Genomic DNA, 18,553 nt, shown 5'->3' on the forward strand with positions numbered 1-18,553 from the left:
CATCTTCTGATTGATGTCTCTGTAGCAAATGCCCTTCAACAATCAGCTGCCACGATCTCTGTGTGTCTATCAGGCCACCGGCCTATCTGTGTGTAACATCTTCCACCATTCATCCGTCATTTCTTCTTTTGTGCCTCACTGTCTCACTATCTCTTTATTTTTTTATCTCCATATTGATTTGGCCCGCCATTCTCTAAAGGCATTCTCAACCTTTGGTCTGCTCCTTTGAGGCAGGTGAAGGAGCAGCGTTTGTGGTCGCCGAAGGTGAATGGGGGAGGGGTTGTTTATGAGATACTGGCAGCCATAAAGAGATGGTGGGAAGGGGGGTGGGGGAGCACTGTGTGCTTTTAAGGGCCCAAACAGAAACTTCCAAGGGAGATAAAGGCAACTTAAGATGAAAAAAGAAAAATCGATTTCAAAACTACTTTTATTTATAAAAGAAAATTAGTTACCAGCGCTCTCATTTTTGACAAATTAGGCTTTCAAACGATTCCTCCGAAAATGACAGTAGGAATCAAATGAGCTGCCGCTGAGAGGCACAGCTGGATGCAAGAGGTCAAAGTCAATGGAATGAATTTGAAGTTTCAATGAGGAAGGTCTTTCGAACAATTGTGTTCATGGATCGCATGCTGATGCAACACGACCTTCAAGGACATTCTCCTCATTTACACAGCAATTAAACACTACCCTGTTGGTAAATTGAAAAAGAGACAAAAATCCTCTGTGGATTTAATAACAAACTCATTACCAGGGCCCAACAGGGCGGAACTACCTTTTAATTAGAGCAACACCTGATTAACGCCCAATTAACAGAGCCAGAGCCACTTAATTCTCCCCCACTTTGGCAGGTTGAGAACATAAACATAAGCAGCCCAGCAACAGAGTGCTTCCTTTTCTCCTGGGAAGGTGTGAGAGAAAAGTAAATAAGGACTTTGGAGACAGTCTGTTGTCTGGTGGTCCACATGCTCCACGGAATAGGCGACTGTATGCTCGGAATGCATGAGGTGAGCTTTTTGAGAAAAGAGACAGATGTAGAACTGGCTGACAAAAACTGTGCTTCAGTACACACACGAGTCCTGGTGGAATGGTGGGAAGCTTTCCAAATAGTGAACAGTGCTCAGCTGCACAATGCGGACTCTTCCAGCAGTTCTGTTTAAAAGATTTGAAACCTTTGTGAGGGAAAACAAAATAGATCCATTAATCGCATTAAAACAATCCTTTTTCACCAGTTAACAAAATTTGAAGTGATTTGCAAAACTGAAATCTGTCTGTGACCCTTCTTTTCTTCTCCGTTTTTGGAGCATTTCTGCAGATAGGTTCCTCCAAATATATCTCAAGTTATCCAGAAACCTTTTAGAGATAAAGGCTTGGTGAATTTCCTGTCACTTCCAGGAAACACAGGACTTCAGACATACAACTGATCCCGTGTTTTTGAGGAAAAGGGAAGTTTCACCCTAACTTGTATGTGTGTTTATTGATTGTGAAAAAAATTATAATTGGTTTAATCTACATGTGTTTTATGTTAGTATATAGATTTCACTTTATATTATGCATTTTCACAACTTCAGCATTCTGAGAAACATACACTCACACACCAGTGCTGGTGGCTGTCATGCAATGTGCTCGACCTCCATTGGAAGCAATATGAGTTTTGGTGTCTTTCTTGAGAACATTGGATGTATTGTTATTGGAAGATGACCCGCGAGAGTATTCTCACTTGGCAGTAAGATGCAAGCTGTTTCCTATTTGGATATGTTTACCTCTCCGGTAATGTCGTCACTTGGATGAACTGCAAGTGAACAATTGAGCAGCGTAAATCCAAAGTTCATGCACTCTAACTAATTCATTCAATTTGACTATTTTCTGCAGTGTTGCAGACCTGAAAAATACATTTTTTTCCAGTGATAAAAAGTTTTGCACACTATTAGCAGCATCCTTAGAATTTTTTTCACGGATATTTTTCATTTATTTTTTAGTCGCGGGGCTGAATGTGGTGCGGTGGTCAGCACTCTCATCTCACAGCAAATGTTCCTCAATCCCGGTCTGTTTAAAAGTATGTATTTGAGGTTACCTGCTCTGTTTAAATAGGTAGAAATATGAGTGCACTGGCAGCTCAGCTAATGGGCCACACTGCAATACTGTGAGTGTATTCATGTACAAATGAGACGGTTTATAGTAGTATGGGAGATACTTTCCATCATTTTAGGTGCGGTAACATAACTGAATAAAAATAACATTTTTATTCACAAGAAACTTATTATTAAAGGTGAACAAATTGAACTGAATTGTAATCAATAGAAGTAAAAGTACTTTGGTTTTCAAAAGTTTTACTGCATTGTCAGGCATTTGGTTCACATCTGCATTTCTCAGACAAATTAAGGATATTAAAAAAAAAATTCTAAAGCTTTTCAAGTTTCTACAAATATGGAAAGAAAAACATAACAAAGCATGACAATGACAATCAGTCTGAAGGACACATGAGCAAATACTGACATCAATAGCAGAGAAGTTCAGAAAAATTAGCAGCAAGACAGTCCATGTGTTGTTGTCTCGAGGACTGAAGTCTCTCATGATCATCACAAGATGGCACTATTTTAACATTCATGAAGTGTACAGTGGTGTCTTCAGAAACACTCAGATAAAGGTAGACACTCAGTGTTTTGTTTTTTCTTATAGTGTTTTCTGTGTTCTTATTCATCAGTTCTCAGCAGAGAATAAAACCAGTCGAAGGGTTTCACATGTTTACAGTTACAACCTCCCATTTGACGCCCACAACCTTCTCACACCACTGTTAGGCCCCATAACATTTTCATTTCAATCTGAAATTGAAAAATAAAGAAGGGAATAACCACAACAGTCAGCCATGCACAAATCTGAGGCCTTTGACTCCTTTGCCCTTTAGGATTCAGTCTGTGTGCATCAGTATGCAACTTGCATCTATACTTTCATTTTCTCCACCATGTCCTTATTTCTGAACACAATTCAAGGTGATGACATATACCTCTTTAAAGCCGAGTCCCTTCCAAGGTTGGCAGAGAAGTAACTGTCGCTGAAAGACCGCTTTGCCGCTCTAAGTTGAGAGGAAATTCTCCATGACTCTACAGCCTTTTCTAAGTCTGGCAGGATGTCCGGTACTATAGTTTGCTCAGCAATGAAGACAGACGGCTCCACGATCAGGAGTAACATCCAACCCAAAGCTCCCAGCCAGTAAGAGGAGCCCAAGCTGGAGAAGTCCTGGCTGATTTCTGTTCTGTGCTGATAGGTGAAGAAAGACCAGCTTAGGAGGAAGAAGAAACCTGGAGAGAGAAGAGGGGAAATGAGTCGAATCATGTATCACTGCTAGGAATTTAAAAAAAAAAAAGTCATTAGGATCAATTATTACATGCCTGCAGCTTTAAAAAAAGTGCTTGCACAATAACGAACTTCAATTCCAAGGGAAGTTAAAAAGTCTCTTGAATAAAATACTGCCCCAGAGGGCCTGTAAATGACTAGGACATGAGGAATTCCTGTGGGCGTGGGATTGACACAAACAATCACACCCTAACGGCTATTTGGATGTCAATTTAGCATTAGAGAATTTTTGCAACTTTAATACGAGAGGACATACTAATTTTGAATTCTTAAGACACTAATTGATATTGCATGTGGTGTGTGTGTGCAGGGTTGTTCCATACCTGTGGAGGCCATGGTGAGCAGCAGCAGAGTGGTGGGGTACAGGGCCTGTCCAGCCATCAGGAGGGAGCGGGTGTTGGAGTAGGATCGCACTGTCTGAGACGTCCAGCAGAGGGCAAACACCAGGCACAGGACGCCAGTGCTCACAGCCAGCAGGAAAGAAACAACTGCAAACACTCGTTCTGCTTCCAGAGCTGCAACATACATACATTAAAAAAAAAATTATAAAAAAAAAAAAAAACTTACATTCACTTTTTGCAGTGTGTATGTGTGACTAATAATCAGCAGCAATACGCCATCACACAGACCAAAGAGTTCATGAACTTGTTGAGCTATTATTTCACTACCTTACATTCTGAAAGTGAAATGAAAGGAACACAAGAAGCAGAGAAACTTTCGATAAGTAATGACCAGGCCAGGGGTTTTCTAAGCATAGGAGGGATTTCCCCCACACCATTTGAACCGTGATGTTATTGTTAACAGTCATTAGGATTCAATACCAATAAAAAGAAAAGCAAGAATTTCCCTGGTTTGAGTCTGAGTTAACATTGGGGGTCTTTCTATGAGGAGTTTGCACAGTTTCATTGTGGATCTCCAATTTCCTCACACAGCCCAAAACCAGCATTTGAACTTAATTAGCCATACATATAAGGATTTGTTGTTGTCTGTCTCATTTTGTTAGCCTTGTATTGGACTGATAACCCTGTCTGCCCATGATCAGCTGTGGTTGACTGATATTAATGAATTCAAATAGAATAAGGATTCATAAATGGACATTCTCTCTTTTACACTTACAACAAATTCAGTTATTTTATTGTGTTTTATTAAATTACTTTAAATTACTACCATGCAATGTTTGTTTTTTCTATTTCTGATGATGTCATTTCACAAAAATGCATTGGTAAAAGATCCTGTTGGTAAAAGGCCTCCATCAGACCCCTAATTGTTTTCTCTGGTGCGCCCCAGGGGAGGCTCGACCCACACTTTGTGACCCAGAAAATATTGGTGAGTATATTTTGTGCATATTTGATATCACAGTTGTATTTTGTGTACAGCCTGAGGATCGTCGTTAGAGCAGAGTCTGCCGATGCGCTTCGTCATCTTTATTCAGCTTGTGATTATTAAGTTAGAGTTTATTGTGTTTATTGCTAACCAACTTGCCCACACGTGTTGGTTTTGATTACTTTTCAACTTACGATTAACTCTGTTGGATTTTACTATTATGACTGGTGTAAACACTGTGCTGTACTGTGAATCTTTGCAAGATACCAATTTTTTTAATTGATTTTTACCTGGCTTGGTTGGCACAACTTACTTTTGTCCTTTTTCTTGTTAATAATCAGTAAATTCTTGTTGAGTATGTATTCCAATAAACATTTGAGAAAAAAAAGATACCTTCAACACTTTTGCAAGTGAATAGTTATCTTTTCATGTACAGTCCGTCTGCTATTATATAGGGCAGAAGGAGTTATACTTGATTAAATTCATAGTGAACATGAAAGAAAAATATTACCCGGAGACCTACTTTTCAGGGGTTTTAACGATTGCAGTGTATTTGCCTTCAGTGTAAGAGCTTCAACGGAGGAATGCAAATCTGAGAGATGGGAGCAAGCTCAAACTTGTTTACTACTGCTGGGAAGCTCTTCTGCAACCCAGTGTTTTGTCATGTGTTCCTTTTAATATTGATCCTCCCCAGAGATCCGGAGAACTAAACAGTCTGATTCCGAGCAGATCTAGTGCCTCATCAGAACAGCCTTATTAAACACGCTGCCTTCCCTCACACATATTATTCAGTCAAGTGACAGCTTCAGACTGATCACAAGCCTTGTTTGTTGACTGCAGAGAGATGTCGGAGAGATTAATGCAGCTGTTTCCCTCACCACTGAAGACAAAATCCTCCTTGTGGTTCATCTGATCGGTTCTGGTGTTGTTCCACTCAGTCCACAGCCCCCTGCCATTCAGCCAGAACGGTGTCCAGACTGCATAGCACACACACAGGCAACCTGCTAATCCCAGACAGGACTGAGCAAACCTGAAGCGACTGATGGAGTCATCCAGCTCAACAAACTTCATTTCTACACCCCTGGTAGAACAGGACAGAGAGAGCAGCAAAGACTGGAATTAGATGAATGATTTACTGAGGGAAAAATGATCTTCTAACTTTATCATTCAGATAATTAAAATCAGGATTGAGGATATAGAATTGGAATTAAAGTACAATCTTACCTTCTTTTTTTTTTCCACTAAGTGTAGTGAAGCTATGAAGTTACTCCCGGATTAAAGTGTTCAAGTACAACAAAGTCAAGCACTCAAGAACAGCCTGACACAATGCTGGTTGATGACCACAAACACTCCCCTGCTTATCAGACCCTCAGTGTAACTCCGCCTCTGCTGCAATGGAAACTCCCCCAGCTCGGGGCAAATATTTCCCCTGACATTCTCCACTTCGATTCACCAGCAAAAGTGAAAGCTTCAGCAACGGCCAATAAATATTTGAGGAAGCAGAACTTTGTTTTGCAGACAGCAAGTGAAAATTAATAATAACGTATCTCCAACATGAAAGGCAAGTGAAACTGTCAGAAAATGTGTTTAGTTTAGAGCTCCGCTCCAACAGCAATGCATTACAAAGACATTTGTAAATGTCATGTAGGAATTGTGTGTGGGAGAAGGGGTGTCACTGGTTGATTATACGTGACTGAACATTTAAAGAAGTCCCACTCTCAATTTCACACAACGCGTTGTGGGTGACAGCGTCTTCCACCTCGGACATTTCTTCCGTTCGTCACAAACCATAACCACCCATTTTCCCCCCGTGCAACGTAACAGCAGCCCACAGCACAGGACGCCCAAATGAACATCACAAAAAAAAACTCTTTTGGAACAAGTTTCCTACAAAATAACAGTTAGATGATGGGACATCGTCATCTTGTTGTGTAAAACAAAATGAATGAAAGGCAAAGAGAATAATAGACATCTTTATTCACAGATCATTTGAGTAGTACATTCTGAAAAAAACAAACTGCATACGACCGAAGACCCAATAAATCTGTACAATCCATAAGTTTGGCAACCTACAGGATTTCAAAGTACAACAGACTGGTTGACTTATATTTGGCATACAGTTCAAGTAAATAAAGATATTTGTACTGCTACATTCCAAAAATAAGGAAACGACGATAAGGCCTCAGGATGTAGAAAAGTACTTTGCCATGCTCTTAAAAGCTGGCCTTAAATGTTGTATGGTTCTCCGTCTCTCTTTGTGCTACTCTTGGCATTTTCACTGCTCAAAAAACAGATTTCAACTCATGTCAGGTGTTTGTGTTACGCTTTTAACCAGAAATGTAGTGGTGCAAGAGGGATGCTGAAAGTGCCGCCTCTCAGAATCTGGCAGCTGTGTTCATGCCCATTTATCCTACGGTTACTTTCCGGCTCTTTGCAGCAGAACCTTGAATACATCAAGAACTTCTGGGTCCTCCCCAGCAGACAGCTCTGGAGTGTTTTTCTCCAGCCAATCGGAGGAACGTATCTGATGCCTGAGAGTACCAACCAACGAGGCCAGATCCTCTGCAGGCTTAGAGGCTTGGCAGTCCAGCAACACAAACTCCTCAGTGGCCACAGAGTCGGTGTCAGGAACAGGACTCTCCTTCTCTTTCAGCCAGTCGGATGAGTTGCTGCTGGGCGTCGACGTCGCATTGACAAGCGCAGCATTGTCTGAATCTGCACTGTCCTCTTTCGCTGACTTTGAGGCCTCCTCAACTGCTTCTTTCACGGAGAGTGAATCAGAGCCTGTCTTTTTCACTTCAGCGACTTTCAGGGCCTCTTTAATTCGCTTCAGGCCTGAAATCACACAAAACATTACCAAAACACCTCAGGTAACTATCACCCAATCAATACCAGTTTGAAATACACAGTAGAATATACGATGGAACAACGCAAACTATAACTTGAACAAATGGAGTGAATACTTGATCTGATCTGATTCTAATCTAATGCAGGAAATTATAATGAATAGCACAAATTTACAAAAGAGCATCAATTTCTCGGTGCACGAATCCATGTGGAAAAAGCAATGGAAGACTGAATGTCTTTCAACACAAAGAGATATAGGGTGGATATAACAAAAATAAATTATCATACGTCACTCCGTCAAACACATTGATCACTGAGTGTGAGATATCACACACATATATTGCACGTGTCTAAGTGTGAATAGTTTTTTTATGCTTGTATGGCATTTCTCATAAATCAAGTAAACCTTCAACCTTGATTTATGACAAGTATAAACAGCACCATATGTATAAACCCTTATTGATCACTTCAGGTGGTGTACTTCACTAGATTCAAGTATTGGCTGTACCAAAAATGCTGCATTCACACAAAATAACAAAAGTAGTTGGTACTGAAATCATCACGCAGGTTTTAGCTTAGACCATGTAGATTTTTCAGGTTGCAATTCACATTGATCTTAAAGTAGGCTGCACTAACTGAGTGTGATGCTTTGACCACTCCACTAAAATAACAGACAGGGGAAGAATATTACAAACACGCCTAAATATAATGAAGTCAACTTCAACAACACGGACAACTACTACTTCAAAAAAAGAACGTGTTCCTAAATTAAAAGCTCTTCAACAATCTTCAGAAAATGCACATATATTACAGACTGAAGCAGAGCTGCTTCTTATTCAAATCAGAATGTACAAGAGGAACTAATAGAAAGGTCTATGAGTGTACATACAGACGGTCTGTTAAAGGGATCTAAAGAACTGGACACATCAATGCTTTCACATAATGAATTCGAAAGAAGGAACAGAAACCAAAAAAATCACAAACTACGATATGGGAATCATAGATGGCCTGTGAAATGCTTTTAGAGTTAAAAACCAGAGGAATCAAATACAAAAGCTGTCACTTCACATAATCAGCTGATCACCCGATACTATAAACACTGGTGAAACAAGCAGTTAATACATACCAAAGCAATCAAGAGTAGATATTAAAGACCATTAGACTGATCGGTGTAATTTAAGAGTAAAAGAGAGTGTCAAAAAAAGCTTTTTGAATTTACAGGAATTCCATTCTGAGGGGAAATACCACTGAAAATTGCCAGTAAAAATATTGCTGTCTTTAATCTGCTTTTACTGTATGAAGAGTTATAAATAGGTTCCCTAATGTTTGATAATCTACTCTAATTTATTTAAGAGTATTCTATGCCTTTTTCTTATTTTTTTCCCTTTGTTGCAAACCTTTTAAGAACTGGAGATGGACGAGACTCTACGAGCTCTAAAATCCATCTACTCAATAGATGCGGCCTTGCTGCACAGTGTGTGGAGGTTGTTTGTTTTTATTTTTAATACCTTCTGTAAGTCATCCTTAAAAATGTCCTGTGCTTAAGCCCGTTGGAGAAATCAAAGAAAATCTTAAAGTAAACTAATGTTACAAAGTTGGTTTTAGCATTTAATTGGATGTGGTTGAGCATTTTCACACTTTTTTCCACATCATTTAAACACCAGTAGAACACTGGTATGACGGTAAAACAAATTGTGTGCACATTCAAATGAACAACTTACCAAGCTCAAGGCGATGGTGCTGATCTGCAAAGACGATGCGGAACCACCCGGGTGTGGAACAGGAAAAAGCCTGGCCACAGCTCAGCACCACCTTGTGTCTTAGAAAACACCTCCACAAGGACAGCTCTCCTTCAAACGATAACTCTCGCAGATACTGCAGGAACAATTTTAAAGATGTGAGGAAAACACAGAGTTGAGGAGAATTTACTCCCATGTGAGCTGCTTTTAGCTGTACACAAGCTGAAAAGACAAAGTTCTTACCTTTCTAAAGTCAGCCCAGAGGTACATTGTAGCAGGACTGTTCAGGTAAGGGACACCCATTCTGAGCAGCTCCCCAGTCACATAGCTGTGAGCAGCTTTCAGTCTGCGTCTGTTCACTGGCAAAAAGTCCTCGCTGATCCAGGCTACAAGATGAGAATGCAAAGTGGGAATTGCGAAGTGAACCGCTGGTAGGTGCAAATTAAATACTGCACCATCTTTCTGTTACAGAGCCCCGAGCTGGGCTGGTGTCATAAACAGAAGAATATAAAAATAGGGACTGATATCGGTTGGAGATGTGAAAAGCTTATGGGAAGAAACAAAAAAACCACATTTGAATTGGTGGAGAAATAAAGCATAAAAAATTTTTAAAAAAAAAGCAACTCAGCACGTGCCTAAACTGATAGCTTTGTATGAAGACGGCAGTGTTTAACCAAATTGGCATCATATTTGTTTTCTTCCTCAAGTTATGTAAAATACCCAGCAGGGCTCATACGCACCTCTGTCTTTAAGTAGCTGTGCTACCTGGTGCTGGGTGGTGCCAGGGAGCCCATGGAAAGAGCCCAGTTGTGTCAAAGCCTCCACGAGGTCTCTGTTCTCAGTATACAGAGTGCCTATTCGGATTCCTGACATTGCAAAGTCCTAAAAAAAAAAAAAAAAAAAAAAAGTACGATTGAATAAATGTAAAAAAAACAACTGGGAAAGCAAACATTTGGTGCAGGAAAACTCCCGGGTCCCGTCAGCAGGATATAAAAAGATTTGCAGTCTCCGAGCCGAGCTGAGCACAGAACGTACCTTACTCATTCCCCACATTACATGTGTCCTCTGTGGGTCGGGCAACCTGAAATAATGGGGCATCATTAGGAGATGAAAGGGTGTCTTCAGCCGTAATTGTGAAGATGAAGGGTCTAATAGAGTAATCAAGCTGAGGTGAGGTTCATACACTACCTGTCCATACCAAGGACACTGTGAAAGGTGACAGATTCTTCAAAGACCGTCAGCATATACACTTCATCCACAATGACGTGGAGCTCGTTTCTAGAGAAAGGATGAGGAAGGAAAAGATCATATAAATATAGACGAAGCCTCGGTTTATATCTTTAATGAACGATTATGACTAAGAAAGTGTAACATAAATGTAAAATGACTGTTTCGATATCTTATGTCAGTTTAAAAGTGCAGTGGTTCATGGTTACAATCGCTCAGAGCCTGGGGGTGTCTAAAGAGGGAATTACTCGAGCAAGATCATTTAGAAAACAATAGATGATGCAGGGGCCTCCTTGGCACATGGCTGCACTTGACAATATGCTGATGGTTAAGGAGAGGTGATAAAACCCCCGACAAGACCGTTTGATATTCCACACACGGGACGAAGTCCTTGGCGGTAAAATAGAAGAGATCAGTGTAGGAACTACATGCAGTGACTCTGCAAAGTGCTTAAAGGAACCACAGGACTGCACACCAGGAGGATTACAGTGTTAGGCCCCAGCGTGAGATAATAGTGGGGCAGGATACCTTTTGGCAAACTCCAAGAAGGCAGTCATGTCCTCTGGGGTGTAGATCTCAGCCAGGGGGTTGTGGGGGTTCATCAGGATAGCAGCTCGAACATTTAAGCCCTTAAAGAAAGACAGTAGGTAAACTGGCGCACTGTATCCTCCTAGTCTCGACAGATAAAGTTAAACAATAAATCTTAGGGTAAATAGGAGCATTAAAGGAATCTATCTGTACCGAGAACTTTGACATTGATTCTGTCTTGCCTTGAATATTCATTAAGGGCCAGTGCTTAAGAAAACAAAGCTTTTTGCGAAGTACCTCTTGCTTGGCCCTTCTCAGACCGTGTTCTAGTTTCCCTACAGTCAGGCGAAAGGGTCGGCTCTCTTCGCCATCAGCCTACAAATAAACAAGCGACAAACAAAATCGTTGAGAACTCAAAAGTATTCTCCAGGCTTACGAGCTCACGTGATGAACAGGGGGCGTAAAAACAAGCATATTAAAACCAATATTTCCATCTCACGCCAATGCAAGTATACCAGGTGCAGTCTTCTTACCTCGCACTCAAGAGGAACGTGGAAGAGTTTTACATCGCTGTATAAACCCAGATCTTCGGTGATAACGCCATAGAAAGGAGTGGGGATGAGAATGGCATCTACAACACAGAAAAACACATAAACACGTGTATATAAAAACTATCTATCGGTCCACCCTTCCGTGCCTCTTCATCGCAGGGTGCTGAACGCAATCCCAGCTGACCAAAGGCAGGGTGCACCCAGGACGGGTCGTCAGTCCATCGCAGGGCAAACACACCCACTCACATATGTGGCCAATTTAGAATCACCAAATAACCTCGTAATCTAGAAAAATCCATGTACGCGCAAAGAGAAAGTAGACACGTCCCATATTGACGCTCTAAAACAGAAATTAACCATTTATTCTTGCAAGCTAACCACTCATCATGCAGCCCAATAGAGAACAGTTTCTTGTAATTCAGCCCATGAATAAAACACTTCAGCGTAGATATGGAGAAATCGTGAAACCAGCAGAAGACCACACCGAGTGTCACTCCTTTCCTGTTGCTGATCATCCAATAGCACAACTTTTTGAAATAATGGAATATGACATTCATATGAAGGACGTATCCCAACAAATCCTGCTGTCGTGTCAACATGGACCAAAATCTCAGAGGAGTTTTTCCAGCACCTTGTTAAATTAAAGCAATTCATTGAACCCAGAACCAGCTGGGTGGAACTGAATAAAAAAGCAGGTGAGTGTATATTCACAGCATTATCAACAAGCATTGGTGGATATTTTCACTGCCACTGTAGGGGCCGATCTATCATTGAGCAACATTAGTTAATTTAATCTAAGTGACAAACTAACCCAAATGAATAAGTAACTCGGCCTTACTGTTCTCAGTTGGGAGTAAATGGGTGAATATGGGCCTATTTTCTATTCGTTAGTCTGTTACTTATGAAGCAAAACAGACATAAAACATTGTTTAAAACGAAGCCTTTCTTGTAATTGTGCTGAAGAATGTACCTCAGTAATTGTCACTGTCACACCTCTAGGAGATGGGTTTTTTTTTTTCCTTGTTTTTTAGAAAAAGCTGGTTAGATTACCACACACATTTATATTCATACAGTAGAATTATGGGTGTATTGTATGTGTGTGTGAAGTGTATGTCAATGTGTTTATGAACCTACCTTTCGGATCACAAATTACTGCAGCAATACACGAGAAGAGGGAAGAACAGCCATTCATCACCACAACCTGAACAAACATGCACATCCACTGCGTTATTAAAGACCCAATTAGGACGCCCAAGGAGGCCTGATAAATATGCCACAAATTCATCCACCTCGTAAAACAACTATTCATTACCTCTGCAAATTAAGCTGGTCGCCCTTAAAACATTGTTTGTTCACTTGTGGCGTTAGGGCATTTATATAATGGTGAGTTCGTCAAATGGATTATTCGGATCTATTGTCGCCATGTTTGATAATGAAAGGCTGTAATTGAGAGTGCTGTCAGCAGGAGTTAGTGCAACTGTATAAAACTGCAGAAGAAAAGCGATTAACTAATAGGACGGACGTCAGTATCAATCACAAGAGGAGACCTTTCTTTACGCTACTTGGAGATTCAAATACAGAGGGACAATTCATTACTTTTTTTTTTATCTTGTATTCTGTGTTTGATTGTGGCAGAAATCCCATTTAATTCACTATAAACAACCAGCAGACACGATGTAGGCCAATGACAAAAACAAGTTTTGCTTGTCAAAATTATTATTATTTTTTTAATAAAACCCCCACCTGCTATATATAGGTTAATACTCCAAACTCTAAAAAACAGCTGTAAATCTTATCTATCCACTCTGTATTTTATGTCACTTAAATACACTGTTGCCTGCTGTATTAATTCATATTGTAAAATGTAATAAATTCTGGAAATCTTGTAAATACCCCCATGTGAAAGAACTTTACACGTGTGCTTATAACACACACACATCTGAATATGAGCTGCATATATGTGTCAGTCCTATCACCGTGTAGGCTTTTCCCCAAAACTCGCATATTAAGCTGTAATATACCAAAATGACTGTTTCCTTAGACCTAATATTCATAATACTTATGTTGCAGTCCTGTAATTACAGCATTACTCACGTTGTCAGCTTCGAGTGGGCGTGGGGAACCGCAGTAGTGAGTTAGGAACTTTGCAACTTCCTCCCTCAGGCTGAAAGATGACAATAAAATCACTGTCAGACGGGCTATTGTGTATCCTAAAATTATATAGTGTCTATATCATTTTACTATGAGCTGCGTGGCAATTGCAATTTAGACGGAAATGCTCCATTCAAGGTGTCGTACAAACTGCGTCCTCTCCAGTCTGAATACTGCAGCAAGGATTCCTCAGCGTGTAGCATGTCAGGCTTGGTCAACTGTCGCAGAAAGTACAATTCATTTATGATTGAGGGCACACTTATTGTTTCAGACAAAAAACAACACATATTACAGAGCATTACACTGCACATTATCACACCAGGTGATCATATGAGTAAAATATTGAGCTTACTCGTCTATGCAGGAGATCATAGCAAAGTTTGTTCTCGCTGGTGCCCATGTTGATTATTCCCTGGGAAAAAAAACAACAAATAGGGTTGTGTGTTTTCAGAAATGTCAAGTCATCTTTGATTGGCATTTATAACAACAAGGATGGAGGCTTACATCGGGGTTGTCTGTGTCATGGTGTTTGTCAATTCCATACTGGATAAAACCCTCCTGCAGAATGCCTTGATGCTGTCGAATGCTATTACCACGGTTGGACAGGTACGCGCTTTGGCCAGGAGCCTTCGGGCCTCTCAGCGTCACCAAGAGATTTTCAGACAATTTGGAGGCCGTGACAGATGCAGGCTGGGACTTTTTTACGTCCTGGGTGGAGGCGGCCTGTGCCGCAGGACTTTCTGAAGGGGGCTTTGATGAAGACTTCGACACAGAGAGAGCAGCTGTGGTCATCTGTGAAGTTGACTGGTGAGCGTGGGGTGAGACGGAGGGGTCGCAGTGTGTTGTGGTCGGAGCGCCTTGTCTGACAGCGAGCATCGCGCCGGTGAGCATGCTGAACAGGCGGAGCTCGTGTTGGCGATCCTGTTCCGCCCTCCTCTCCTCCCGCTGCTCTCTGCGCTCCTCGGCTTGCAGCTCTCTTTCAAGTCGTGTCTCCTCCAGGGTCTGCTGCCAGCTCAGGAAGCTGGCCAAGGCTTTGTCCAGGCTCTGCTGACCACCATATCTACAGCCCCCATGGCCCCATGATGTCTTGCCACCCCGCCGTCGCTTCCTTTGCCTCGCGGAGGTTGGAGGTTCCCTAATGGGCTGGTCGGATGTCTCCTGTGATAAGGGACCTCCAGCTGCCTGACAGGGAGCTGTCCCTGAGCCAGAAATGTTAAGGTCACTGAAACCTGAAAATACAAAGCCAAGAAAAAAACCTATTAATAAAGTTTTTTTTTGTTTTCAAATTCTGAAGGGATTTCTGATAATAGTATTTGGACTGGCTACCTGAAGGGGAGATCCTTGCGTTTGTGGAGCTCTCTGCTCGACCCAGCTTGTCCTCTGCATCCTGATCATCTCCAGATCCATAATACATTTCAGGTGGGGCCACCCCCGAGTTCAGCATGCTCTCATCCACATCTTCACATTTGATATCCAATGGTTCTCCAGGTTTGGGTGGCTGGCCGAACAAAAAGCCGCCTGACGACGTAGGACCAAAGGCACCAACCGGGACGCCCTGCAGATACGCCTCAGGTGCTCCCGCGTTCTGGAACACCTGTTGAGCGATGACAGCTCCGCCCAGGGAGGAGTAAGTGATGGCCGGGCGATTCGCCAGCACCCTGTCCATCACGTCATAGAACTTCCAGGACCTCAGCTTGTGGTTGTCCTTGATGCGTCGGTACTCGAGCTTCATCTTCTTGATCTTCTCCCTGCACTGGTCACCGGTGCGGTAGATGCCCTTCTCGCGCAGCACGTGCGCAATGCGGTCGAACACGCGCTGGTTGCGCAGCGAGGTCTCCAGTTCAATCTGGACCGACTCGTCTGACCACAGCTGGAGCAGCTCCACGATCTCCGGGTCGGTCCAGTTGCTGCCCCGCTCGTGCCTCCTCCCGCAAAAGTCCATCATCTGAAGTTGCGGGGCGTAAATCTGCAGCACAGGACGAGACAGCACACTGAGAACACGAGCACAATACCTCTGTCATGTCATCTTCGAGAGCCCAGAACAAACGCCGGGCTTTTTAAACCCATCTCTAATGTCTTGAATGCATTAGTTTGAGACGACGAACAGTGTCTATTTCAACCTGTTATGTTCGCTCACCGTAAATCAAAAGTGCAGCTCTTCGGACACACACACTCCTGTGGAGCTGTCACCCTCATGTGACATCCGCGCAGCTCCACACATGTCACGGCTCGACGACCCGGTCTGGACGGGTTTGGGACGGGGCGGCTGTGTGCAGCCCGCGATCAAATAAATGTCGGTGTTTCAACAGCAAATTTGTCATAACTTGGGACAAATGGGGGATATGCGCGCTCCGAGACATCTACATCCGGGTTGACGGCACATGCGTGCTGTCCTTATTCCGGGATAACTTTGGTCCGCGTTAGCCGAGGAGCCTCAGAAAGCGAGCTTGTTTGCACTTATACCAGGCTGTAACGGGGTAGAGGCACAACAGTGCGAGTCAGACTCCGGCTGGGAGCTCTGCGTTATGGCCCCCTCTACCGTGCGGTATGCTTCTCTGCTGGCGCGCATGTACATGCGTCCTGCGGCCACTAGATGGCGGTGACACACAGCGGTGGAGCGCAGATTGCCTTCACATAGAGGTATGCCTGAATTTTTCATATGCGTAGCCCGGAATCAATGTATTACCATAGAACACTCACAAAAACGAATAAAAACAAACCTAAGAATGAATAAATTAATTTAGGAAAATCCTTTCGTTGTGTAACATTAGTGGGTATGTTCCTGTGGTGTTGAATATTCTCTATTCACGTGACTTGAACCAATTTAGTGATAAATATCAAGAATTTATGTAATTGAAATTCCCACACCTCAAAAAAAGACCACACTTTGAATATTAAAGTGATAATTAAACTCGTGGATAAGTACTGGTGTTCTTAGGTGAGCCAATTTGCTCTCCGTTCCACCAAAAGACGAGCGATCCGCCCCTTCGGGCGACTATTGTAACACAAATCAAGCGCACCTAATACTCGCTTGGCTCCACCGTGACGTATTTCCTGGAGAAAAGGGTTTGTAGCAGTTTGTTGTCATCTCTTGTCCAATAGTGGAGCGCTTCGTTGTGTTGGCACGGAGCCGCTTATTGCATCTTTAGAACCAGTCTTTTCTTTTTAATTATTATTATGATTATGATTATTTCGCGAGTGTAAGTTATTGCCGGCACGGTGCGGGAGGCTCCGGGGGAAGTGCAAACCTCTAAAGAAAGTAACTGGTGGTGCGGAGGGTTGAAGTTAACAGTAAAATCAGAGCCATGGTGGTTTTGGTGGCAAGTTGGTGGCGGATGGAGAGCAGGATGGGATAACCGGATCCAGCAGTTTGAGATGAGGATGGGTACGTGTGGATAGCAGTATTACTAAAAAAATAATAATAATTAAGATAAAATAAAAAAACGGGAGCAAAGTCGACTGCGTCAGGTTCGATGTGAAGTTGAGAGTCAGATCGCAGGAGAAGGGAGAGTCCGGGAGAAGATGTGGAGGCACGCCGTCTCCATCCTCGCTGACATCTGAGGTAACCTAACCACTGTGTGTGTGTGTGTGTTTTTTATTTTTATGTTGTTTTTTTTACAACCCTCTTAAAATCCACGAGTTTTGTGTGACCAAGGCAGGGAGGGGAGCTGTGGAAAAGTGGGTGGGAACAATGGGAGTATTTGCGAGGATCATTTGGAGTGTCTGTGCCCGGCGCTGTCAGCATCCCTCCCCAGTCCTCCCAGTCAGGTGCGAAGCTCCCAGTCTGGATAACCTGCTTCTCTCACTCTGCTTCAGCCTTTTTTTTTATTATTATTGACCAGCTTTTACCCGAAACGCCTCCTCTGAACTTTACTGTTGGTAAGATAAGCAGCATGTTTGTCTTTAAGTGGTGTATTTACAGTTTTGTTCTCTGCTGCATGTCTCATTTGACTCAGCTAATTGACCAATTATGTGCTTTCAACCTTCTTTACACTGCTACATTATCTTTCTTGTTATTCACCCCGAAGCTTTAATAGTAAAAAAAAAACTAAAAACTAAAAAAACCTCATCAAGTACTTTTATCTGTGTAAGGTGTGAATTGGTGTAATAAATATCTGTTAGTTCTGCTTCCCAGGCAAGGCAGAGATTGTTAATACATTGCTATGCACTGTTTCTCTTTACAACTGCATCAAACACTTTATGCGCCCGTGTAAAGCAAATACCTTTGGTATGTGGAAACAAGCTGAATAACTACATCCTGAGCCATCAAACTTGTCTTGTCTTATGTTGTTGTTGTTGGTACCTCTAGTTTATATGCCACCAGGGTCTCCACAGGAGAGAAAGTCAAGGTCACTAATTATTGAGGCAAACAGCATGGCTCCAAGCATCTCTCCCAGTGGGATTTTACCACATCAAAGATTGGTCTTACGCTGTGAAACAAAAGTTTTTTGCTTCTTTTCTTTGCGATTGCCTGCTTATATTTCAAACCAGCCACACTATCAAAGTTACTACACAATGTTGTTCTTATGCTGCTATAAGAGGAAGTGTCATTGTCTGCCCAGAAAGGCAGCTCTGTGGCATCATTGGTCTGTCACCGGTTCCAGGTTTAACAGTGCTGAACAGAAGTCTGAACAGAGCTCCGGCAAGCATGTATTTTATATAAGGCATAAAACAGGACATAGAAGTAGGAAGACAAACTTGTCAACAATATAACTCATCTATAAACTAGGGCAGACAGTGTTGTGGATGAGGGGAAGTTTTTACACAGGGAACAATGCCAAGATTCAGATAGCTGTTAAAAATTGGGTTGGATGTCTCTGTGGGACATTACTTACA

At 42.2% G+C, this 18,553-nt stretch overlaps 3 protein-coding genes across 4 annotated transcripts in view; 1 reads left to right on the plus strand and 2 right to left on the minus strand.

The window, feature by feature from the left end:
- Positions 1 to 2,182: 2,182 nt before the first annotated feature.
- Positions 2,183 to 6,009, minus strand: LOC308116943 (uncharacterized protein). Of its 2 annotated transcripts, none has more exons than XM_080475472.1 (4): positions 5,899 to 6,009; positions 5,553 to 5,755; positions 3,675 to 3,866; positions 2,183 to 3,296 (listed from the first exon to the last, which is right to left on the minus strand). In XM_080475472.1, exons 2-4 carry the CDS (start codon positions 5,743 to 5,745, stop codon positions 2,983 to 2,985), a joined length of 699 nt encoding a protein of 232 aa, XP_080331598.1. In that variant the 5' UTR covers positions 5,746 to 5,755; positions 5,899 to 6,009; the 3' UTR covers positions 2,183 to 2,982. The 2 variants fall into 2 exon arrangements, with proteins under 2 accessions (XP_080331598.1, XP_080331599.1); XM_080475473.1 differs by having other exon boundaries at positions 2,320 to 3,296; positions 5,553 to 5,651; positions 5,899 to 6,005.
- Positions 6,010 to 6,629: 620 nt separating this feature from the next.
- On the minus strand, positions 6,630 to 16,096 carry accs (1-aminocyclopropane-1-carboxylate synthase homolog (Arabidopsis)(non-functional)). The gene is made up of 16 exons (XM_080475756.1): positions 15,855 to 16,096; positions 15,044 to 15,683; positions 14,222 to 14,946; positions 14,070 to 14,129; positions 13,865 to 13,935; positions 13,661 to 13,730; positions 12,701 to 12,767; positions 11,549 to 11,646; positions 11,313 to 11,390; positions 11,016 to 11,116; positions 10,449 to 10,538; positions 10,296 to 10,341; positions 10,001 to 10,142; positions 9,504 to 9,646; positions 9,243 to 9,396; positions 6,630 to 7,509 (listed from the first exon to the last, which is right to left on the minus strand). The coding sequence occupies exons 2-16, from the start codon at positions 15,660 to 15,662 to the stop codon at positions 7,091 to 7,093; spliced, it is 2,883 nt and encodes a 960-aa protein (XP_080331882.1). The 5' UTR covers positions 15,663 to 15,683; positions 15,855 to 16,096; the 3' UTR covers positions 6,630 to 7,090.
- A 1,120-nt stretch (positions 16,097 to 17,216) lies between these two features.
- Positions 17,217 to 18,553, plus strand: part of furinb (furin (paired basic amino acid cleaving enzyme) b) — an 81,333-nt gene continuing 79,996 nt past the window's right edge. Inside the window, 1 exon segment of the mRNA XM_080475998.1 lies at positions 17,217 to 17,279. The gene's annotated coding sequence lies outside the window, so the exon portion shown is untranslated.

This window comes from Lipophrys pholis (genome assembly GCF_963383615.2).
Source record: "Lipophrys pholis genome assembly, chromosome: 11".
Classification (NCBI taxonomy): domain Eukaryota; kingdom Metazoa; phylum Chordata; class Actinopteri; order Blenniiformes; family Blenniidae; genus Lipophrys; species Lipophrys pholis.

Bases quoted from the DNA above. Each gene is read 5' to 3' on its own strand.
- accs (XM_080475756.1), bottom strand. From the start codon at position 15,662: ATGATGGACTTTTGCGGGAGGAGGCACGAGCGGGGCAGCAACTGGACC. The intron at 11,117-11,312 runs GTACTTCGCAAA...TCTTTCTTTAAG, and splicing joins TGAGAAGGGCCAAGCAAGAG to GGCTTAAATGTTCGAGCTGC. The intron at 10,539-11,015 runs GTATCCTGCCCC...TCCTTTCTCTAG, and splicing joins TTCTTGGAGTTTGCCAAAAG to AAACGAGCTCCACGTCATTG.
- LOC308116943 (XM_080475472.1), bottom strand. From the start codon at position 5,745: ATGAAGTTTGTTGAGCTGGATGACTCCATCAGTCGCTTCAGGTTTGCT. The intron at 3,867-5,552 runs GTGAGGGAAACA...TGTATGTTGCAG, and splicing joins GGAGGATTTTGTCTTCAGTG to CTCTGGAAGCAGAACGAGTG. The intron at 3,297-3,674 runs GTATGGAACAAC...TTCTCTCTCCAG, and splicing joins GCTCACCATGGCCTCCACAG to GTTTCTTCTTCCTCCTAAGC.